This window comes from Lissotriton helveticus, chromosome 2_1 (assembly GCF_964261635.1).
Source record: "Lissotriton helveticus chromosome 2_1, aLisHel1.1, whole genome shotgun sequence".
Lineage (NCBI taxonomy): Eukaryota > Metazoa > Chordata > Amphibia > Caudata > Salamandridae > Lissotriton > Lissotriton helveticus.
Window position 1 is genome coordinate 1,248,066,369 of NC_136059.1, and position 25,233 is coordinate 1,248,091,601.

Here is a 25,233-nt window from a genome sequence, read left to right on the forward strand (position 1 = left end):
TCACCCACGCAACGCCACTCACCCACGCAACGCCACTCACCCACGCAACGCCACTCACCCACGCAACGCCACTCACCCACGCAACGCCACTCACCCACGCAACGCCACTCACCCACGCAACGCCACTCACACACGCAACGCCACTCACACACGCAACGCCACTCACACACGCAACGCCACTCACACACGCAACGCCACTCACACACGCAACGCCACTCACCCACGCAACGCCACTCACCCACGCAACGCCACTCACCCACGCAACGCCACTCACCCACGCAACGCCACTCACCCACGCAACGCCACTCACCCACGCAACGCCACTCACCCACGCAACGCCACTCACCCACGCAACGCCACACACACACGCAACGCCACACACACACGCAACGCCACACACACACGCAACGCCACACACACACGCAACGCCACACACACACGCAACGCCACACACACACGCAACGCCACACACACACGCAACGCCACTCACCCACGCAACGCCACTCACCCACGCAACGCCGCTCAGCCACGCAACGCCGCTCAGCCACGCAACGCCGCTCAGCCACGCAACGCCGCTCATCCACGCAACGCCGCTCACCCACGCAACGCCACTCACCCACGCAACGCCACTCACCCACGCAACGCCACTCACCCACGCAACGCCACTCATCCACGCAACGCCACTCATCCACGCAACGCCACTCATCCATATGCAAAACGAAAAATGTCAAACTCTTCTATTGCGAGACCTATTGCATTTTCAATGCTTGTTAGACGTTGGTTTTTTGAGTGAAATGTGTTCAGAGAATGGCTGGTCTGACCTATGCAACAGGTGAAACATTTTTGTGTTGAGTGCAAAACCAGCGTTGCGTTTTTTTACTGATGTGCACACTCCGTTGTTATTTTATTTTTAAGAAATACTTTTGCAGAGATCTCAGAACGTAGTGTTAGGCACTTTTTTGTAATCGTATCCCAAATGATGCACTTTCTGTGTTCAGAGTAATGCTATAATAATAAGGAACTGAGCGGACTCCTCCCGGAGAAGCCTCTGAGTGCTGCATGCGCCCAGTCATGTCGAGGCTGCTGCCTATGGAATGTGTTTCAACACTGCCAAGAGATGAATTTACATATTGCTGTTACTAGGGCGTCATGCATGGCCGGTGGGCTCATTCACATATGTAAAAACCTCCCAGTGAAGCTCCTGCTGAGAGCTGAATGGCAAGAGAACTCCTTAGGCCATGAAAGGGATTGCCCAACGTAAGGCCACTGCGCCCTTCACACAAACTACATATATGAGGAATCCGTGTCTAGCGAAGGGCCACAGATTCTGGTCAAAAAGCCCAATTGCAGAAAATAGCTCCAGTAATGCTGTAAAAGGTTGAAGAATCAGAGGAGGCTTGAAGGAACTCGGGACCATTCAGTACAGTGTGGCAACACAGCTGGAGTGAACCCAATTCCAAACGATACAAACGCGGGAGATCGTAAGAAAAAGACAGGGACAAAAATAAATGCACGAGGGGCGCTGATGTTGATGAATAATACTTTAAGTGGGTTGTGATACAGTGACGGCTGATTTTGACACTTAAATAAACAACGGGAACTGGAAACTAAATAGTCCATCTTGGATTGGAAAGTTTTGCATGTCAGGAACAAGGAAGCCCTCTCCTTCTTAGATTGGTCTTATCGACAGTGGTTCCTGGAGCAAAAAAAAAGATGTTGTGGAGAGTTGACATATCTGTTTGTGTCACGAGATGTCAGAACAGCCACAGAACCCCCTCCAGTGAGAGGCCACACCATTCTGGAAATTTCCTTTGCAAAATGAAGAGAAGCCTGCCAACATCGAAGGCAATTGTGAGCACGCACGCCAATGGTCCGGCGAGCCATGGCATTACCATCAGCCTAGAGTAGAGAGACACAAAGTGCACCCAAGTCAGGTCAAAAGCAGCCGGCATCTGCCCTTGAACCGAAGGCACTCACACAGGCAAGTGCGGCAAAAACTGCCAGCCACCGCCACATGGAAAGTTCCCATCCGCATTGTTGCTCTGGTGCAACAGTTACTTGTAAAATTCCAGATGAACGCTTTCCATTCCAGCACTTTTTCACCAGCCATATCTATGATAGACATAATAATTGCTGTCTAATTCTGCCTCGTACGGTATCTGTTGAGTCATGGTTCATCCTTTGTCATGGGGAGCCATGCGCTTTCTGGTCAGTTTCACCACGTTGCTGCTGGTACTTTTGCCTCAAAGTGAACTGTTCCCTATTTTTACCACAAATAATAGTACATGATCAGAAGAACATCAGAAGTTGTGCGATATGTTTTTCATGGCTTGGGTCGTCTTGTCTTTGGCAGTCTATACATGTATCTGGATCTGTCTCTCTTCCCAAAGGTCCCTTCACCTCCACACCACCGCTCTCTGCCTCCCACCTCACTCTCCTTTTTCCCCCCTATTCCGCGCCACTGAGCAGCCCTGAGGGCGCGGCAACTGGGCTATTGGGGCCTATTTGCCCACTCTCAGCAACTCTGAGGGTCACCACACAACTTACCAAGGCTCCTCCTCTACCACCTAATGGTGGGATCGAGGGTGTTAGTGCGATTTAAGGGGCCGAAGATATGGATTTTCAGGTTAGGGAGCTGAGTTGGAACATGTCTGTCGTCGCTCCATGCTTGGTCGTGCTGGAATCTATTGGTGATATTAGAATGTAATGACTTGCCCTACTCTTCTTATTCTGTTAAACTATCATATACCTCTTACAGCTATCTCCAGCCAAACCAGAAATGTTCCTTGCATGCAGTAAGCTAATCCATAATTTGCATTACTTGAATTGCACTAGGGTGCACCTGACACACTTCCTGTGGCTTAAGTGTCTCCGGAGGGTTGGGCTTCTGTAGCTCCTGGGTGGTCTCCAATTAGTGTTCATCTCATTTCGAGAAGGATTTATTACATTAATGCTAGTGCCAGCAACAGCATTTGCTTTCCAACATGCCCTACAGGAATTCTCAGAAGAGAGGAGAGGTTATTTTCAGAAAGTAAGCACCGTTTCCCAGCCTTTCACTCCGAGTCTTTAACTTCCGTCCGTCTGAGTAAATGCTACATAGAAACAACACGGAACGGTATGTAGGCCTTGTGCATTCGGGATCTGCAGGAGTCTTTGGTTACAGGAATTTGGCGCTTTGTCGGCCACCATAGTTATGCAAAAAGTACGTAATCAACAGAGCCCAGTCAGATGCTCCGGTCTGAGGAGTGTACGACTGGCTTCAAGTGTTTCTTGTAGTCGCTTACTATATCTGAAGGGTGAAATAAATTACTGAAAAGAAGAAACCAAGGTTTCCATGTGCAGGTCAGACAAAAGCATTACAAAAGCATTACCCGTAATCCTTGACTCGAGCGATGTATTGGTGCATGAGCGATCACAGGCTGTTTTTCGCTCCCATTGCTCTTTACAGCAAGTTTTGTTTCTTCTCGTTACATCATAACTTTACAAGAATTTCAATTAAAAACTTTCCACCTCGGGGAGGAGCTACGCGTGCATCCAAGATGGCCGCGTGAGCCCAGGGCTCCCGAGACCCTCGCCACCTCCCGCATTTATCCTGAATATTATCCTGCCAACATCGATGGGCTATTGAAGACGCAACCCAGCTGACATGCGAGCTGTTTTCAGAAATCGATTTGGACTCCGGGAACCGAACTTATGATACTCTGAAGTTTTGAGGCCTGCCCCATGGACACCGCCGGGCCTCGGGTGGTCTGAGTGCCCAGGCTGTAATTCAACAACAACGGCGGCGGAGTCTTGGTTGCTGCCCCGAGTTGACTTTCAGTTTCGTTTTTGGGTCTTCACCCTCTCGCATCTCTAGCCTGTCGTAATAGCCTGTGTTGCGCCCGGACCCTGAATTTTCACTGTGAGCCCAAGGCGGCGTGTCTGTGGTCTACGCCGTGTGCCCGCTAGCTTGCTATCGGTAATATTGGTGGAAAACGCATGAATCATTTTCTCCAGGGCGCTTCCTGGGGGCTTGCCGCCCGACATGGCGGGCAAACCCGACCGCGAGAAACGCAAAACTAAGGCCCCTCTCCGAGGTGGTTCCGTTCAAACGAACGTCATGGACCGCTACACCCAGCCTAAGGTGTCACCCGGAGGGGCGAATAGGAATCGGGGTGAAGTGACCGAGGACCCCGCCATGTTGGCTAATCTTACATTGCAAGACGTCATGGGCGCAATCACTGGTATGAAGACTTCTATGGATCAACAGTATGAGGCCATCGCCCTCAAGCTAGACACAGTGGCCATCGACGTCAATATTATCAGAATGGATTCATCAAAGACCAATGAAAAGGTAAAATCTTTGGACTTAAAGACTTCCAGACTTACTACGGATGTCGCTGACCTCCAAACGGAGGTGCGTAATCTCCGGACCTCTAATGACCTCTTTAATCGTCGACTGGAGGATTTTGAAAGCCGGGCACGACGCAATAACGTGCGCATCATTGGTGTTCCGGAAAATTCCACAGCCTCTTCCACGGATCTCCTTGTTGAAGACCTCATCCTCACGCATCTTGCTCCTAAAGGCCTCAGCAAATTCTTTGCCGTTGAACGTGCGCATAGAGTTCCGGGTGGTCAGCCTAAAACCGGTGCTCCACCATGCCCGATTATTGCTAGAATCTTCTATTTCAGGGATAGAGACGCTATCCTGCAGGCATCGCGAACGGGTGGCCCGGTGAAGTTTGAGAATACCACTGTGAGCTTCTACCCGGACTTCACACAATCGGTTCAGAGGCAGAGGATGGAGTTCCAAGGAGTGAAGCGGAGACGGAGGGACTTGGGACTCAAATATGCGATGCTGTTCCCGACCCGACTACGTACTGAATATGAGGACCGGACATTTTTCTTTGATCGCCCTGACAGAGTGAGTGACTGGCTTGATTCCTTGCCTGAGCGACGAGATCGCACGGAACATTCCGGCGGAGCTGAGGGTGGCCAACCTGACCAGGAATGAGCTGTAGCTCCCGAGTTACGGACCCTGTTTATGATATGTCACTGTGGTTAGACGTCTCCCGTATTTCTAAGACTTCTGTGTGTACCAAGAGGTGGCGGGGGGTGGGACTCTTTCCTCCTCTGGGTTTCTTCTTGTAGATTAGTTCTATGTTAGGGCGACAGGCACACTGCAAGTTGGGGTGGCTTTTGAGTCTAACGCAGGGGTGCAGGGTGGGGGGCGTTCGTTTTCTGGGATTGTGGGGGGAGGGTGGGAAGTGTTTGGGGTGTGTTTCGGTTCTTTTTCAAGGCAACGTATTGATTTACTATTTGATTTGGGTGCTGCGCTGCGGGTTGGGACGGCTCTGCTACCATTTCCAGTGTGGGGGGTAGAGGGTTGAGACTTCTATGTTGGAATGTTAATGTATTGGGGGACAGGATAAAACGGGGTGTTGTATTGCAATACTTGAAACGTTTCTCCCCTGATGTAGTGTTATTGCAGGAAACACATCTGATTGGGAACACTTGTCATGCTATGAAGAGGCGGGGATACCGCCTTGCTGCCCATGCTGGTTTCACCTCTGGTTCCAGGGGGGTGGGTATTCTTGTTCGGAACTCCCTTCCCCTGGAAGTTGACAATGTAATGTGTGACGATAGAGGGCGTTATGCTGCCCTCACTGGTGGGTGGGAGGGGAAGACCATCACGCTGCTCTCTATATACGTCCCCCCTGGTTTGCAGTCCTCGACCTTTTCTGATTTGGGGAGGGTGGTTCTGGGACTTCCTGACTGTATGCTGATCGTGGGCGGAGACTTCAATTCTGTTGTTTCTGGGGTGGAGGACCGCCACCCCCCCCCCGATCTCGCATGGTCCCAGTCATGGTTGAGTGGATTCCTGGAAACGCTGGGCTTGATTGATTGTTGGAGGGTGATGCACCCTGGTCGGACACAGTTTACCTTCCACTCGGGTGCCCATGGTAGCCTGTCCAGGTTGGACTATGTTTTGATGCCGGCAGCACAGGCCTCATTGATAAAGGAGATCGGACACTTAGCTAGGGGGATTTCGGATCACTCTCCCGTATGGCTTCATATGGACACTAATCCGGGCACTGGGGGTCGAGTGGCTCAGATTAACCCCTGGTATCTCCATAACCCTAGGACCCGCGCTGAACTTGTCAAGTCCCTTGATCACTACTTTCTTGAGAATGAGGGATCGGTGTCTTCTTCTGTCTCATTATGGGAAGCGTTTAAGACGGTCCTTCGTGGACATGCCTTATCTTTGATTGCTGGTGCTAAAAAGAGCAGGAATGAGGCGGTGGTCCGACTTGAGGCTGATATTACTGAACTGGAAGGAGAGTTGGAGTTGGAGGTCACACGAGACAAACTTCATGTCCTTGGTCTCAAACAATCTGATTATAGGGCCTTGGTGACTGATGCCGCTAAACTCATGAGTAGGGAGCGACAGGGACGGCTGTATGGTGTGGGGGACAAGGCTGGGAAGTTGATCACCTGGTTGGACAGAAAAGAGAGCGAGTCGTGTGGTTCCGGTGATTGAGAGGCCTGATGGAATGCGTGTGACTGACCCGGTTGAGATAGGTGAGTGCTTCGCTGATCATTTTTGTGAGGTTTGTTCTCCAGTTTCTGTTAGACCCGAAGAAGATTCCCACCAGTTGTTGAGAGATATTTCACTGCCGTGCCTGTCGGACTCAGACAGGGAGCTGCTAGATGCACCACTTTCAGTGGATGAGATAGCTATTGCTATACGCTCTCTTCGTTCGGGGAAGGCTATGGGTCCCAACGGTCTCCCTATTGAGTTATACAAGTTGCGTCCGGATAGGATTGCACCATATCTCCGCGGTATGTTCATGGAATCGAGAGATACTGGCTCCCTCCCTTACGATCAGAGTCTTGCATCGATAGTAGTGATTCACAAAGAGGGGAAGCCAAGGGCTTGTTGTACGTCCTACAGACCCATTTCGCTCCTCAATGCGGAGCCAAAGATCCTCGCTAAGGTATTAGCTAACTGTCTTATCAAAGTGATTAGCGACTTGGTTCACCCGGACCAGTCTGGATTCATCCCGCGCCGTAATAGAGCACTGAATTTGAGACGCTTACACGGCGCTCTCGCGAGAGCCCTATATCTCCTGGAATCGGCCATCTTGGTCTCTCTTGACGCCACGATGGCTTTTGACACTGTGGAGTGGTCGTATTTGTGGGCCGCTCTAGCGAAATTCGGCTTTGGTCCTGGCTTTATTAGCTGGGTGAAACTTCTCTATGAGATTCCGTTGGCGCAGGTAGTGGTCAATGGTCGAGTGTCCAGTCCCTTAGTTCTGGGAAGGGGTACTCGGCAAGGCTGTCCGTTGTCTCCACTCCTCTTTGCACTCGCCCTGGAGCCTCTGGCTGCATGGTTGCGCTGGGAACCATCGATGAGAGGTATACAGTGGACCCCTGAGTTTGAAGATCGCATATCGCTCTATGCAGACGATATTCTGTTGTACCTCACTTCGCCCCAAAAGTCGTTAAACGTGCTGTTTGATGTGTTGATTTCATTCGGATGCAATTCTGGCCTCGTGATCAACTGGTCCAAGTCTTGTATATACGTACTCGCGGGTGGCGCCCCTGCATTGCCGCGTGATTGTCCAATACAGGTTACGGAAGAGGGTTTCAAATATCTGGGAATTTTTATCACTTTGGACCCCGTAGCCAGATATGAACGTAATTTACTCCCTCTGCTACAACGGTTACGTTCTGACGTGGTGGGCTGGCGCGGCCTTCCCCTGTCCCCCCTCGGGCGAGCAACCCTTTTCAAGATGATGTCTCTACCACGGTTTTTATATGCGCTCCAGAATACGTTTGACGCAGTTCCGGCGAAATACTTCCGGGAAGTGGAGAGTCTACAAAGACAGCTGATTTGGGATGGGCGTGCCCGTATCGCCCTCCCTAAACTTACTCTTCCCTGGTATGACGGCGGTATTGCTCTTCCCGTTATCAGGCGTTACTATTGGGCCTCTCAATTGAGTGCAATCAATCACGGTATGTATGGTCTGGGTTTAGATCTTGCATTTGAGATGGACAGGTGGCTTTTACCGGGAGGGAACTATAATAGGGCGCTATACTCTAAATCTGCAATTCGGACGCTTACTGGTCCTACCAAGATCGCCGTGCAGGTGTGGAATTGTGCGAATGCGGCAATGGGGTGGAGCGGGAGATTGACCCGAGCTACCCCCTTGTATGATTCTTGCAAGCTGGGAAGTTTATGGAGAACGAAAGGCTTTGAGAAATGGGATATGATTGGTATCAGTAGAGTGGGCGATCTCTGGGTTAAGGATAGGAATAAGACTTTCGAGGTCTTGAAGGCAGAATATGAATTGTGGAGAAGCGTGGCTCAGTGGTTAGAGGCGGCAGACCCGGAAGCTGAGATCGGCCGTGGACCAGGGTTCGATTCCCCGCCTCGGCGGGTCTCGGGCTCAAAAATTCCACGGACTCGACAATTCTCGCTCCGGTGCCTACTCGACTCACGGGGTCACACTCTGCGACTCTGGACAATAGCTTGCTTAATCTCCACTACGGCCCCTCGCCGCGGGATGCCTGGCTTTCACCTTGTGGATACCCTGCCGGGGTATCTCACAGGGGAATACCAGGACGGGTTCCCTAAGCAAGCGCCTTGAGACCCCTGGGTGATTTGTGCGCTATATAAATCGAAATACATTTACATTTACATTTGAGTGATCGGGAATTTTTTCGCTATTTACAGATTTGTCACGCGTTGGGCTCTGTTTTCCCCGTTGGGACCGTTATTCCGGAATCTTCCCCGTTGGAGGATCGGATACTTGACGGATATGTGCCCGATAGCACGATTTCTTTGATTTATAAGAAATTAATTAATGATCGGTCTGACCTGTTAACGCATTTAAGGGAGGTGTGGACTAGAGACGGTTTACTATTAGATGATGAGGACTGGCAATCCGCGATTTCCTCACCCAAGGAGGTCGCGATACCGGCTCGTCTTCGACTAGTTCAACTAAAGATCTTGCACCGTGTGTATGTTACTGGCCCGCGACTGATTCGAATGGGTTATTCTGTTGATGGGTTATGTATCCGTGGTTGTGGTCAACTGGCTACTTTCCTTCACATCATCTGGGAATGTCCGGAGGTTGCTGCATTTTGGAATAGAGTGCATGCGGTCATGAAAGAGGTCACGGGAGTCGAGATACAACCGGAAGCTAGGCGGTGTCTGCTGAATGTGTGGGAACCGAATGACTATGACGTGTCTCGGACGCGATGGGCGACCCTGGCCAACATGATTGCTAAACGAGACATTGCACAGTTGTGGGGCGCCCCCTGCCCGCCGACGGTCTTGGTGTGGAAGGAAAATATGGACTGGTGTATGTTTCGAGAGAAGACGGTGTATGTGGCACGAGGTAGGCCCCAAAAATGGGGACAAATTTGGAATCAATGGAACTCCTACAGAGGAGATATATGCACTCCACCCCTTCCTGATGTCCCCGATGTTTCACATTCTCCCTGATCCTGACGTTCCACGATTTGATCTAATTCATATGTTCTAAAATCTTGAGTCTTTTTCCCCCGATTATGCCCCCCCCTCTGATATTTGTTGATTGACTTGCACTGTGATGCTATTGCCTTTTCCTTCCTGCTCAGAAAAAGCGCCTGTACTGTAATGCTCTTTTTGCCTTGATTGTTTGTTTTCTTTCTATATAATAAAAAGAGTTTAAAAAAAAAAAAAGTTTCCACCTATCCACCATCGCCATAACATGCGTGCGAGAAGGACGTGGCGAGCAATGCTGGGCTTGGTTAAAGCCACGTGACCGTGATGTCCAGCATAGCAACCCAGGAAGAGATGTACTTTATTTTGGAGTGTTTTTTAGGGTCAAGCCTGCGAGAGCATGCACTCTCGATTGCAAGACACTAGTGTTAACAAAAAAGGCTCGGAAACCCACCCCTTGCTTACTATTTTCTGTCTCCATGTCACTCTTCCATGCAGCCTCCTTAATTGGCCAGTGCAGGCCAAACGTCACTTAAGATCCTTTCTGTGGAGCACGGATCAATCACAGATTGATTCAACTTTGTCAGTGCCCATCCACAGCTCCTGTTATGATTGAGGTACTATTTCTTCCTACCTCCTACTCCCCGTGCCTGCTGCTCCCACCATAGCTTTTTAGGTTTCGCCTGGCGATCCGCTGCGCAGCAGCGTTCGCGTAGGCGAAATCTTTTGAGAACAGTCTGGGGCTTTGCCCCGCCTCTCTGTTCCATTGGCTAGCTCCATAAATGGAGTCTAGCCATTGGAACAGAGATGCGTCACTCATTCCCCGAGCAGATTCGTGGGCGTTCCGGCGGTTTTTACTCATCCTGCCCCTTTGCGAACGTCATTTGGGCGGTGTTTTTTTTTTTTATTTTAAGTTTTGTTTTCGCCATTTTTAAAGTGTCGTTTGCAGGGGTGGGTTGCGCGATTTCAGTTTCCTGGCTTTGCAAAGAGGAGGGCTCATAGGTGCACCACAGACCCGGGCTCCGTTTTAACGTTAACATGTTATTCACATATGTATGCAGCAGGCGCATTCAACTGTGAACTATTCTACTGGCTAGTGGAGGAAATGCGCTCCAAAGATGTAGGCATGAAAACACAAAGCGCTTAGAAACAACGAGTATTGATCACAACTTAAAATAAATACCAAGTTTCAGCCAAAGCCCCGAAAGAGACAGCTAAATTGAAGACGTTGTGAAGCCACGTATGTATGCCCCCACTACATGGATCTAAGCACCTCTCAGCGGCCCCTGCACGCTCTCACCTTAATGGTTCCGTCCATCTGGAGCAGTCAGCCAGTTGGCCCCACATTGGGTCACCGTCACCCTGGGTAAGAACAGCAGCCCCTTCCAGTGTGGTCCCCTGTCTCCCTCGTGACACAGAAAGGGCAGAGGACAGTTAACCGAATAGGCCTGTGTTTTTTTTTCTCCCTCTTTCGGCTACATTTGGGAAGTGAAGTCACAGGCGATGGGAAGGAAGCAGCCTGGTCCTGCCTTCAAGCCTCTCGGACCCGTCTGCGCACAGGATACGTGTTTATGTATTTTTATTATTGCGTTTTTGTATAGCACGGACTTTACCCGAAGGCGTCAGAGCGCTTCACAATAGGTCTCTGCAGATAAGGGGCGCAACACATTGGAAGCCTTCTCCATCCCTCCAGGGCGCCGTGTGCCCTTTCCGAGGATGTCTCTACAGGATGCCCGAGCAGGAAGTGTGTGCGTTGAACGTTCAGTCTTTAATGCACATATTTTGCAATCGTTACTGGCTCGGCTGCAGAGCCTGAGTCACGCACCCAGTCGCGTCCCACAGATTTCTCTACTTATGATTTTCCAGTAAAAGACTGGAATGTTGTGACTTGTGTCGCTCTTGAGCATTACATTAAACCCTCTTGGGTTTAATATTTGATGTTTTAAGCAATGCAGAATATTGCGGGCTTATATAATTTCACAAGATAAAATTAGAATTTGTAGCACCTTGAAACTAGGGTTCTACGCCCCCAAGCGTATTATTATTTTATTATTATTAAGAATTAATATTGATATTAGTAGGAGTAGTAGTATTTGTGGTGATAGTAGTAAAACTTTTACTATTCATGGTAATATTTGTGTTATTATTGTTAAAGTTCGTACTGCTATAGTTACGTTTGCTTTTAGTTTTACCCTTATACACACACATCTAGAAAAATTATATATATTCTTTCCAAATATGCAGAATGTTTTGTTTTATACCAGTTGCGTGGGTGTGTGTGGCTCTGTGTGGTTCTGTGTGTGTGTGTGGGTGCAGATGCAATAGGTCATGCATTTGCGAGAGATTAAGCTATTGGCATTTTAAATGACAATGCCATTTATTTATCTGTTTTCAAAAACAACACATAAATAAAACGTTTGTCATTTATAATGCCAATAGCTCTAACTTTTGCAAAGGCGAAACCGTTGCATTGTAAATGCTTGTTCCCTATGTGCCCTGTGTCAATTCGCAGGTTTCCTGCTCCATACAGTGTTGCACCTTTGCAACATGTTTTACAGGGTTTTTTTAAATGTATGCACTAATGTGCTTCATGCCCACGGAATGCTTTTCCGCGATTTTTAAACATTTCACTTTACAAATATTTCCAGTGTGCCTCCCCTTCTGCTCTTCGCTTTGACTTTTTCTCTCTTTGGTGCTTGTTTCCACCCATGCCTATTTCTCTGCTCACTCACTTTTCGTTTTAGATAATCCCTCAACCTGCATCCCCGTCAGGTGGCATATTTTTCCTCCATAATTTACAGCCTGCTTTGGTTACTGTCATTTTTCATCTCTCTCGGTGCAATTGTCTTTTTTATGTACTAAAACATGTATCCCAACACTCACTCACTCACTCTCCTGATTTCAATCATCATAACTTTTTAACGTTGTTCCTTCCACGTGCATGCTTCACGAAGGTCTGGGATACTACTGACGTTCACCATTATTTTCTGTCCTTCTGGTCCACATTCACTCTTCATCTTAACGCTTTGCCGATTTACGATTGACATTTGCACTTCTTACTATCAAGTCTTCTGTTTTCTTCACCTATGTTATATTGCCATCCTTTGATGTGCAGACTTCACCTTCCTGGCGCTACAAAGATGTGGAGTTGTACTTGTGCTCAACTGTGTTTCTGATGAGTCCCTGCACCATTGTGTCTCCATATTTCCAGCACTGTTGATTTGCTGAACAAAATTATTTATGTTGCTGCCAGTCTCACTTTGTCCCCAAGAAGGTACCAAGACTCTCCTTTCGCTAAAGACATTTTTAATGCAATACATCCAACATCTCTTTCAAACTCACTCTGCAGTTCCAGCAACTTCACATTTGCCTGTATTGTTCCCTGTGTATATTGACACTTCTCAGTTATTTTGGACAGGCTGTGCTATTTCCTTTCTTTTTTCTTCTTCCTTTAAAATATCAAATAGGCCCACTTTCCCGGATTCATCTTTCCTGACGGCATCTCCAGATCTTTATTAAATGTACACACCCTCTGTGCCATATGCCCTCTGTTTGTGTCTGCGCTCATTTTACATTCCACAGCACAAGTATGCACCAAGTAGATGACCGCTCGGCCACAAGGAGTCGGTATGCCTGTGCCAATTTCTAATCTCATGTTACAATTATCCATGTGTGGTTAATTTGTTTCTTAACACCTAGAATTATTAACTTCTACACTTCACATTGCATCATAATTGAGTTAAATTCATATTTGTAACCTGTAAGATTTACACAAAAACAATAACTTATGCAAACAAAATAATCATCAGGCATATTTAAGGTGCGACCTATTGACTTTGCCAGTGCTTGTTTACCATTTGTATTTGCCTCATTGAGGACTGTTGGGTTGATTCACGCGACTGGTGCAATTGTATGGAATGGTGATATTTTGTCTTGGTTTGTGGCAGCTTCAGTACATAATGGCTCATTCTACAACTTCTTCTGTATTAAAACTGCGACCCGTGCTATCCTTTTGAGGTGTGGATTTACAGCCAGCCCAATGCTTACCTTTGGTTGACATTATTGACGTTCTCAATAGCTTGTTTCTTATTTAGTGGCCGTGTGGATTTACAGCCAGCCCAATGCTTACCTTTGGTTAACATTATTGACGTTCTCAATAGCTTGTTTCTTATTTAGTGGCTTGCCTTCCACGTGCGTTTGTCCCTGCAGTGCAGCATAACGCGTCTTTACCATCCTTTTCATTATATGACTGGTATCTTTCTACTGGTCACATTTAGGCAACTTCTTTTTTTTCAGTTTTCGTTACGCATTCAGTAAGAGGTTGTGTGTTTTCTGTCTCTGTCATCTGCTGCTCCACCTCCTTGAAGTCCCCCTCACCAGTCGCTTCTCCTTCGTCCACCCACCTCTACTCCCTTGCTTGTCCTTGAAACAAGTTTTCATTTTTTTGTTTTTTTGAGGGCCCGGAAACTCCCATTTGCAGCTGGGCCACTTCGCTTTTTAACTCTTTTGTGATTCTCAATTTCTTCAACACACTTTCCCTCCGGTACTTCATTGCTTCTCCAAATCGCTCCTCCATTGCCCACCTATTCCTCTCTGTGATTTTTTTTTTTTATTTCAATGGTTTATTATTACTGTTTTTGGGGGGGAGGTCCCTGCAACTGCCATTTGCTACTGGGCTGCTCCGCATTCCATTGCTTTTGCATGCCACTGTTGCTTTAGCCCATCCACTCCATCATTGCTCCGTCATCCTTCGCTGTCCTCTAATTTTTTTGTTGTTGTTGTAATTTTCATTGTCTTGGATTTGGTATTTAAAATTTGGTCAAATAAAGTAATGTTGCTCGAGCAGTGGCACCATTTTTATATTTATGCGGTACTGGCAACCAAAAGTAGTTCAGTTTTTTTTTCTAAATTCATCTTAATCTCTAGAATTCCCTCATAAGGCAATTAGAATAAAATCAGTATTTGTACTTCTATTTCTTGAGTCTACGTGTCCTCTATTTGTCTCATTCTGCATACATGTGAATTAAGTAGCGACAAAGATATCTTGATGTTTGAAATCCAATTTCTCAGTACCAAGTAATGCTCTTGAGAACATTTTGATATGCCAGTTATTAGTTACAGCAGTTAAAAAAAAAACAATGTCTTGCCTGAACTAGCCTTGAAGACCACAAATAAAAACGTAAATTTGCCCACCATCCCCATCTATCTTGACAACTGATACCCCACAGTCTAGATTTCCACCAATGGTTCTCCAGCACCAACTAACCACATACCATTGCCCCAACCTATTGCTTGTTTCCCAAATGTATGCATCTGATGAAAACCTACTTTTGTTGGTAAAAATATGTATTCGTATATTTGTGAATCCCTAATATTCTGTTTTTAACGTTGTTTTTTTATTAATTCTATTTCTAAATATGATCACAACAGACTGATCGAAGCTGAGCTGTGTGATTACTCTTGTTCTGTGTCCACTAAGTTTGTGAGGCAAAACTTACTTATTTACCTTATTTTCTTTGCTTCAGGTCTGTGGAGTACTCGACTAATACAGGGCAACACTACCAGCAGAGAAAAATACCTGAAAACGGTTTTACGAGAGTTGATCACATATTTATTTTTTCTTCTGGTCGTCTGTATTTGTAAGTATGTCTCCCATTCTCATGAAATGTGCCAATATTCTTAGCCTTTAAAATGTTGCAAATGTGGGTAGTACTGTAGTACTTGCTTGCACAGTTGGGATTTGTACTTTTTGATTCTTTTTTTTATAATCAATTGTATTCATTTTTAAATCAACAAAACACAATACAATGCAGCAAGTTCACTGGTACCCCATGTGAAATGTCTGACATACGACAATAGATCTGGAAGAGATCAAGCATATAAAACTCAAGTCCAGCTATTTGCCCCATGTCTGATAGTGTTTCTGTGGGCAAGCCTTGCCACGTAAATTAGCTTTTCCTGTTGCGCCCACCAGTCCATTCCTCTCCGCCTTTCCCTAAGGGTGGGTGTTGCCTCTGACCTCAATTTTCGGGCAATGTCGCGATTCGCCATCCCCACCAGAGATCGAACGTTACTTGCAGAACTTTGTTGTCTGTTTGTCACACTTTAAGCCAACAGCATTTCACAGGCGAGTTTCTAATGCTTGGTTATTCTTGTTGTTGGACAGGTACATGTATGTTATTATGGAAAGTGTGTAGTTATTGTTAGTTCTCTTGACAGGATATTGGAGTTGGGGTATTTGCTCTCTGATTTCAGAAGTTGGTTGTCAAAAGCACATTTTATCCAAATGAAAATATATTTTTGTTTAAAACGTGGATACTTTTATGGAACAGTTCTGTTTATTGGAGTACGCAATGTAGATGACACAGCCGCCTGTGATGCATGGACCATCTTAAACATTAAAAGATGAAGAGAGCAAGAGAAACCGTATGAAGGACAAGACAAAACAATATAACCCTCCCTCTGCACCCCCACTCCTCCACACCCGATTCATGCAACAGTTGCACGTGGAGCCATGGTATGCTCCTAGGGGCCCTGTATCTATATCCAACACTAAGAGGAAGGTCTATGCAACTTCTTCACATCTCGGGGGAGCAAGCGCAATATCTGCCGGTATTTCGGGCAAGCCACTTCCCTAAATTCTACAGAGAGGATTCGGATAAAGGTAGCCCATGAATCTGGGTAGTCGTCTGCTCTGTTCTTGGCAGTGAGGGACATACACTCCATTGTTAAAGAAAACCATTGTTTGTAACCATGAAACATGGTCCGGGATTGTCTCGGACCTCCAGTGCGCGAGGATCCCTTGGCGAGCTGCATTTAATGCTAGAGCCATCTGTCGACACCGGAGTGATCGCAGCAGGAAAGTCAGGGGGTTAGACAACCCTAATAGTATATGCGGAGAAGCGCAGTATGGTATTGTCGAATGCTAAGTCAGTGTCGTCGAAGACCTACTCCCAGAATCTGGCCAATTTGGGGCAGTGCCCACAGCCCTGCCAACATTTCCCTGAGTGCCCCTTATTCCATCTGTGAATTTGTGCAAGAGTGAAATACCAGTAGGAGGCTATTTTATAGGCTGCCTCCATACTAGCCATGTTATGCACAGTGTCATGTACTCCTATTGTAAATGTAATTCCATTCTTTAGAGGATCGGGAGCGCCACTAAAATGTGGATACTTTTAAACTTATTTGTAGGTACTAAGGGCCTCATTTAGAGTTTGGCAGAATGGGGACACCACCGTAAAAATCAGCAGTGCTCCAGACGTGGCACATTTGTGATTCCTGCACGCTGTTTAGAATTGAGAGAAGTTCTGAGTTTATACAGTGGGACATCGCCTGGCTCCATCAGTGTAAACCTCAGACCTAGACCCAGTTAGTCAGGAGCCTTCCAGGTTACTGTGACAGTCGCCCAGTCCTATTGAGGGTGGTGTGCTTTTCACTCAAGTCAAAATCACTTTATTTTGGCAGCCAAGGCCATAAAAGTATGCACGAGATGCATTAAAATTGATAAAAATAACATAAAGAATATTCACGTTAAAACAAGTGTGTATATAAATAGTTTTTCACAAAAATAGCAATTGAAATAAAATTCTGCATATGGTTGCGGAAAGGCCATTCGATCACAAGAAATAGCAGCAAACTAAAATGAACAGTGCAATAAAGTGGTTATAAAGAATGAAGCTGTCACGAGGGAAGGGTAAGGGCCTTCCTTCGGACCAGCCACATTGCACCCAGATATTTGCCAACTGCACAGGCATATAACGGCCAGCAGTCAGTTTTAAGTATGCGAAGGGCAATGCTATGCCTTCATGTACCTAGCTCCCTATCAATAGGTGATAGCCACTGGGAGTGAACACGGGCATACGAAGGGCAAGCAAAATGGGTGTGGGGAACTGTTTCCTTAGGGAAGTTGCATGCTGGATAAACCAGGGATTCCGGTCCCAGCCATTTAGAGGTAAATGATGTTAGCTGTAAAGTTCCCTCTCTAAATTGGAAGCACCACTTCCTGTCTGTTGGCACAGCGATAATGTCCCAAAACTTCTCAAAGACGCAGGAGGACTTAAAATCAAGAAACTCGCCTGACAAATTGGCACTGATAGCTTTCCGGGCATCATCAGACATTGTTTTTGCCCAATAGAGCTTTGTCAGAAACTCCTTTGAAGGAATGTGGCCATAAGTCGCCAAGGTCAATGGAGAGAAGTGTTTTTTTAATGTGCCGGAGCCAGGGTATTTTGTTAAAGAAGTCTGACTTAATGACATCCTTTAAGGCAGTGGCATAATGAGATATCTCTGGGGTAGACCACAATCTCTTCCAATATAGTGGACTCAATCTAGTTTTACCTTCTATCCTTTTTACACCCATGTGCAATGACAAGGCGTAGGATGGAGTGCTGGGGGGGGGGGGGAGGAGGGCAATAGTTATCAAACTTATTCTCAGATATAATCAGTTTGTTGATGTTAGCAAAGCCCCCGATGTCCACCCCATAGAGAGCAGAGCCCTGTGCCTGTGCCTCATAGATCTGAATGGCAGGTACTACACAGGTTTACTTAAGGAGGCTCGATGCTCTTTGGAGATGGCTCCAACTATGGGTCTGTGCTGAACAACCGCCTTACTGATGTGTTGCTTCAATGACATATTAACAAAAAGAGTAATGCCCAGGTAGGCAAGGCAGCCCACCTTCTCTAAGTGAACTCCCCCCGATACTAGTTTCGCTTTAGTGCAATTTTTGTTGGTTAAAAAGCATGTTTGGATTTTGGAGGAGGGTGCTGTTGAGGTGTTCCTCTGTGCTCTTGCTCCAGTTCCTTGATGGTGGGCCTGGGCTGTGGTGGTGTTAAAGGTGAAGTGTACGCAGTGGTGATCTGCCAAGAAGGGCTGCGTGGTGTGGCTGAAGTGGATGTTCGTCCCTTCTGCGAAGATGGAGTCGAGGGAGTGTCTGGCTCTGTGGATGGGGGTGGTGACGATCTGCTTCAGTCGGAGGTTGTCAAGGAGGGTGGTGGAGTCGGGGTTGCTGCGGTTGTCCAGGTGGAAGTTCAGGTCTCCGATGAGGATGTAGTCCGTGGAGACGATGGCTTGGGGTGCGACGAGGTCGGCAATATAGGTGGCAGAAGAGGCGTGCGGCCCAGGGGGTCTGTAGACTAGGGTCCCGCGCAGCGTGGTTCTGGGGCTGGTATGGATTTGGAAGTGTAGGTGCTCTTTGTTGGAGAGGGGGTCGCCGGTGCTGGAGGTGGAGAGTCGGAGGGTGCTCTTGTGTGCGATGGCAAGTCCTACTCCTGGGCGGTGGGGGCAGTCCTTTCTTTGGATCTTGTATCCGTCTGGGATGGCGGTGGCGATGTCCGGGGCAGAGGTGGCGTTGGTCCATGTTTCTGTGAAGGAGGCGATGTCTGGCGAGTGTGTGCCAAGCAGGTCCCAGATCTCTACGGCATGTCTGTTAAAGGAGCGCACGTTGAGGAGGGTGCACGTCAGGGCTTCGGTGGTACGGGCATCCGGCATGAGTTCAGTGGGGGCGCTGTCGATGGTGAAGGATTGTCGGCAGTGAAGGTAAGATAACTGGCTGTGGGTGGTGTTCGGTGTAGCTCTTTAGCAGTTGTTGTTCCTTTGGAGTGCAAGGAGAGCAGCGGAGTTGTAGCAGAGGGAGGTCATCGATCCAGGGTTCCTGGCGCTGGCCGTGGTCGGGTTGCGGACAGGCGCAGATGGGCTTCCCTGAGGTGCGTCCTCGGCACGACCGCACAGCGGCCGCCATTAAATAGTGGAGGGGGCGGGACGAAGTGCTGGGAGGCGGGGGCTGTCCGGGGGGAGGGGCCGCAGGGGCAGCAAAAGTGGGAAAACTGTCCGAAAATTAAATTAAAACTAGGTGAATACAAGAGTCACCAAGCGGGACAGAGAAATTACAATATCGCAAGAAGGGGACGCCGGGCAGGCGAAGGCCGAAGCAGCACATAGGCAGGCAGAAATCTGGCAGCAGGCGCAAACCCTCACCGGGGGGAGGTCTCACTACTGCGGCACTGCGGAGCTGCTGGGGAGAGAGTTGACCCAGACCAGAGGTTAAGGTCTTACAGCTCCCCATCCCACTCTCCCCCCACCCACCAGATATAGTGATATAGTAGGGGGGTGGGCGCACACTGCCTCACACTCCAGCACTCAGTTTGCCCTGATGCATCATAATAAATGCAGTGCATGATAACACTTTCTTCGGTGTCCGGCTTTAGTTTTCCACCCTTGTTGGTGCAGCCAGTGCTGTGTATCTCTAGACAAGTGTTTTAGGATAATTGTCCTTCAGTAGAGCTGGAGCTGGGTGCTGGAGATGCTGCGATATGCTCGCACCACTATGCATGACAAGGAGGACATAATGACCACAATGCTCAAGAATGGGCCAATCTCATACATTGGTTTGGTCATCCAGATATTCAGAGCAGATGATCATCGACAGAAGTAGAGTCCCAAAATGGCTGCCAAATCTTCCTGGTTGAAGTGTTGACAGCCAATTAGAGCTCTTATCATCTATTTTAGAGATGCCTACAGCCAAAACTTCTGGAAGGAATTACCGAATTTGGTAAAAAGGTAGCTTTGGTCCAGAAAGCACTCTTAGTGTTATTTGATGTAAATCATTCAGTAGTTTTCGGGATATTAAAGGAAATCCAAATTTCTATATCTATTTTGCACAGCCTTCACAAATAGTGAGCCTTAGGGTACTCATTAGTTAGCTGTATAGGCTTTTTTAATTTCGAAGGAGAAACATTTTTGTTGGTTTTTGAATAGTTGGGGGCAGGATCACCATGATTACCCACACTATACTTACACATGTGCTCCTTAAAATGTGTCTCCTTAAGTATTAGTGCTGATCATGTCCAAGTGTCTGAAATGGCATCCTTTATAGTTACATCTTATAATGTAGGGGCACTGAAGAACCCATCCAAGAGCAAAACTATATTTTTGGGAACTTTCCCTACTCAACAATGACATGGGTCTCCTACAGGAGTCCCACCTAACCAGAGTAGAACTAAAGTCGCTGGGATAAAGGCTTCCCACAGCAGTTCTTCTAATTTGCGGCACGAAAATAACAGGGGCGGGAAGTCTCATCGGACTCAAATCAGGGGTTTAGCGCTACAGATCATAAAAAAGATTAAAGTAGCAGATGGGTGACAGCTTGAAAGCATATGAATCACAGTCCCACAGCTACCTCCCATTTATAGTCCTAATTAGGGACAGGAACAGTTTGTGCATCAGACAGTGCTTACCATTATAGAGTGGGCGTTCGGACCTAGGCTCTTAATCAAGTTATGTGCAGCAGGATTTATAAAACATAGCGCAAATACTGGGGGCACGTCAGAATCATCGGCTTTGGGAAAAGCCCAGTTGGAAGAATCAGGTTTGGTTAACAGCTGAAGGTACAGGCCCCCACTGGGAAAAGAAAAGTTTCACTAATCAGCAGCCCACAAGAGGTACAGATGAATAGACTACATCCTCCTAGATAAGAGGTTGCTTCCTGGGGTAGAGGATGTTTCTCAAGAACCTGTTCTGATCACAGGCCCTCACCTGCTCCATCATTTGTTCCTTTTGCCTTAGAGAGACCGTGACAGACCTCAGTGGGAAGGAGGGGATCCTGGAGTTTAACTGATCTACTATTAAATGATCAAGTTGCCTTTGTGAGTATATCCCAAAGCATTATGTCCTACTTGGTAGAAAATAATATTGGGGAGGGTACTACCTCATTGGCAAGGGATGCCTTGAAAGCCATGCTCCAGGAATGTTTAAGCTGCTCATCTAAATAAGCTATGAGAGACTCAACATTTTTGCATGAGAACAGAACATGGTAAGGCAGAGGATAGACCTAACTGTATGAAGTCCTAGAAAATATGGAGGAAACTCACGACCGTAAAGGGTCGAATCAGGGAAATAGAGACAGAAAAGGCAAACTACCTTTTAGTGAAACTGGATAACCAATATGAAGCGAGCAATTAACTAGGAAAACTACTGACAAACCTCTGCAGAGCAAAACAGGCAAGAAACCCTATAGTTGAAGTTAGAAATAATCAAGGAGTGGTGTGTTGTGGACAGGAGGACAGGGCTAGGTGTTTTCACATATTCTACCAAGATGCCTTAGAGAAGGAACTTACGGACTCTGTCCTTCTGAGATCCTATCTATTAGGTGCCTCCATTCCCAAAATATCATCCAATGATGGGATGCCCTATAGCAACCAGTTATGAAATAACAGATCATCAAGGTCATCACAAGCCTCGATCTCCCAAGAGCACCAGGCCCTGACAGACTTAGAACAAGGTTTTATAAAAACCTTTGGGCATCAGCTGCTGCTGTTATTACTCAGGGTCTTCCATGAAATAGAAGATTACAGTCATGTAATTCCCATAATGGCCGAATCCACATTTCCATATTTTTTAAAGCCAGGAAATCCACCAGACATACGTGCCTCCTGCAGACTGATTTTGTTGCTCATATTGATGCTAAAATCTTAACAAAGGTTTCTGCCCTCCAGCTGCAGAAGTTGATTGAGGACATTCTCCACTGTAATCAGGCGAGGTTTATCATGGGAGTCAAACAGGATATAATACAAAGAAAGCCCTCCACCTTATAGATATTGTGATTTATGGTAGTAGGAAGGCCGTTCTTCCCTGTGGATGTTGAAAAAGCATTTGCCAGGGTAGACTGGGACTTTATGGACGACATTCTGAGAGAACTTCGCTCGGGTGCAAGTTTAAGCAGTCTGTGATGGCTGCCTACCTCGCTCTTAGGACCCAGGTGCTGCTGAATGGACAACTCTTGCTCTGGGTGCAAATTAGATGGGAAAAGAGTATCCTCGACGCCCCAGCTCTTTGCTCCCAAGCTGGAGCCCCTGGCTTTCAATAACGCCTTTCTAAATATATACAAATCGGGATCGATGTGTTTAAAATAGCCATTTTTGCCTACCGCATATTACTCTGTTGGTGGACCTAATCAGTTTCACTCCACCCCTCATGGGTAAACTTGGAGAATACCAGAAAATTCCCGGTTTCAAAACAAACTTGAGCAAGTCTCAAGGGCTGAATATTTCAACTCCGAAAGAAATCCCTTCACCTTTTGCAATCTGCATGGCCCCTTCAGTCGTCCTCCTCCATCATCACATACTTGGGAACTGAATTAACCTTACCATTACTAGAACCAGGGAGGCAAACCTATAGAAGTTAAAAAGCGCAGTGAGAGCAGAGTTACAAAGCTGGAAAGACAAGCTACTCTCATGGTGGGGGCACGTAGCTGTAAAGATGCCCATCTTACACAAAATTCTGTATCTATTTCAGGCAATGTAATTCCATGTTAAATAGATGGGTATCGTCTTGCAGCAAAGTTTTATTGAATACATTTTCAAGGTAAAAGGGAAAGGATGGGTAGGAGGCAATGATTGACTTGCACCACGCAGGGGATACTAAGAGTTCCCAATCTATCAAACTATGACTATGCCACCCATATTTTATACCTGGTCGACTGAATGAGGAGAGAGAGAGAGAGAGAGAGAGAGAGACAAAGACAAAGGTTGGTGTATAATCAACCGCACCTTGATTGGTGGACCCCTTCTTGAGGGTCCTAGGGCACCTAGGTCGTCGCAGAGGGACACCAAGTTTTACTTTTCCCAAGACGCAAGAGTGATACTATGAGTATGGGATAGGTTTGGTCAGCGTATGGGGTTGACCTAACTTCTCGCCCTGTTCAGCCCACTATGGGGTTAAGTGGACTTCTTCCCTGGGAAGGATAGATATTGCTTTTTTAGCTATTGGGAAGGAGGTTGCAAAACCATAAGAGGCTTGTGTAAGGATGGGGCAGTGAAGTCATTCGACCAGCTTAGACCGGAGTTTGATTTGACAACCACATGAAAAAACAATCGAGCAATCAGGGAATTGTCTCTCTATGAAAAGTTCCTCATCACGTATAATGGCGAGGGCCATGTCAATTTTCTGCTGATTACTCAGAGACTTCTCGAACACAAAATTCCATTCATGAAGGAGAGGCAACTGGGGGTTACATTAGATGCCCGTCCGTGAAAGGGTATCCTGACAACAACTGAAAACTTTGCAGCTGAAGAACCCCCCCTCACCCCCAAAATATTTTACCTGTGGCATTAAACTCCAGCTAAATTAGGAGCCATGAGTCATAAAAGGAGGTGGGTCATCATGCTGGAGAGGTTGTGGGGTGATTGGTTCCCTGACAAATTTAACAAGGGAATGCCCCATGTTAAAAATTTTATGGAGGGGAGTGTTACACCTTAGGGATAGTTACAGGCTTCCGCTTTGCTGAGTGCCCTTAAGTAATTCTTCTAGTAGCCGAATGACTACGGTTTCACTATTTTAAGGAGAAAGAGAAAATCGTATCCGTTTTACTCCTAGTAGCAAAACAATCAATACTTTCCTCTTAGGGGTCGTCTATAATTCCCACTGACATCATGTGGATGGGTAGTAAATGGTGGATAATGTGTATGGAAAATTGGCAAAAACAGACCAAGGGAATGAAAAGGCCTTTCTGAAACAATGGAGCTTATTGATTGCCAACCTGGCATAAGATTTCCGGGAACTAAACTGGGCAACAAATGTCATACTCTACACATGTTGAATGACTCCCACATTGGCATCTATGAACAAAGTATTAGGGGCTCATTAGACTCCTAAGTTAGATATCCGGTTAGTGGATGTGGATGGTTGATGGACCCGCCTCCTATATGTCAATGTGGTGATGGACCACCCTGGAGTTACTCTAGAGTCTGGAGCAAGCAGAAATATTTTACAAGGCACAGATGTTATGGTGGTGGTCAGCGGGTTAACTAGGGTTATTGAAATATTTAGGTAGGTGCTTCTGTGGGCAGCTGTGCGGTCTCTTAATTCCTGTGGGAGAAAGGTAGTTTAAGTGAAGAAGAACGCAATGACGGAGATCCACACAAATGGTCTGCATCCTGACCGAAGTCGCATTTTATTTTAATGGGATTATATAACTCTTTAAAGGCTTGTGAATGACAAGAGCAGGGTCTGAAGCAATACTATCATTTCTAAATAAAGCATAGAAGTGTTTAAGAAGGAACACCCCTACGACTTGGCCTGGAGCAATAGACAATGACATTTTTTTAACGGCTTAAGTAATTGGTCAATAAAAAATATTATTTAACTGAGCAGTGTTATAGGTTAACCGCATGCGCGCTAGCTGTTTTCCCGCTGCGATTTGAAAAAACCCGCGTTACATGACGAGCTCAGCTCGTCATCAGCGTAGGGCACGTTCCGCTCATGACGAGCTGAGCTCGTCATGAGCGCCGAAGGGGTTAAACCATAAACTAACATATTTTTTTTAATGGGGCATCCGCTTCATTAAATCAATTCTAGGGCTCTCAGTCAGCAGTTAAAGAAGAGCAGGCCTTGCACCCAGCCCTTCTGTGCATACAGTACAGAGGGTAGGCAGGACACCGAAGAGGCAGACTGTCAGACACCATGAAATCCAGGGTGACCAGAGTCTCATAACCAGAAAGGGGGGTACAGTCCTAGTTTCCTATGTGGCCTGTGATGAACATTGATGTCTGTCATTATATCCAGTAAAGCACTTTGCCAGTGTCTATAGTTCCTAGTAAGGTACGTTGCCTGTTTTCCTTATGGCCTAGTAATGCCCGTGTCCACTTTGCACGATTGCGAATGACCTGTGGTCATTTTCATTATGACTGTTGTTCACATTACAGGTTAGCCATTAAAGCAAACTTCCAGATGACGTTCTGCTAAATAAAATGCATACCCAATTTCCACT

General features: G+C 46.8%; 1 protein-coding gene across 1 annotated transcript in view; it reads left to right on the top strand.

Annotated features, from left to right (window-relative positions):
- The window catches only part of PKD2 (polycystin 2, transient receptor potential cation channel), a 239,049-nt gene that overhangs the window by 36,702 nt on the left and 177,114 nt on the right, over positions 1-25,233 (top strand). Inside the window, exon 2 of the mRNA XM_078676197.1 lies at positions 14,998-15,111. Within this exon, the coding sequence (XP_078532323.1) occupies positions 14,998-15,111 (114 nt within the window). The remainder of the gene's footprint in view (positions 1-14,997; positions 15,112-25,233) is intronic.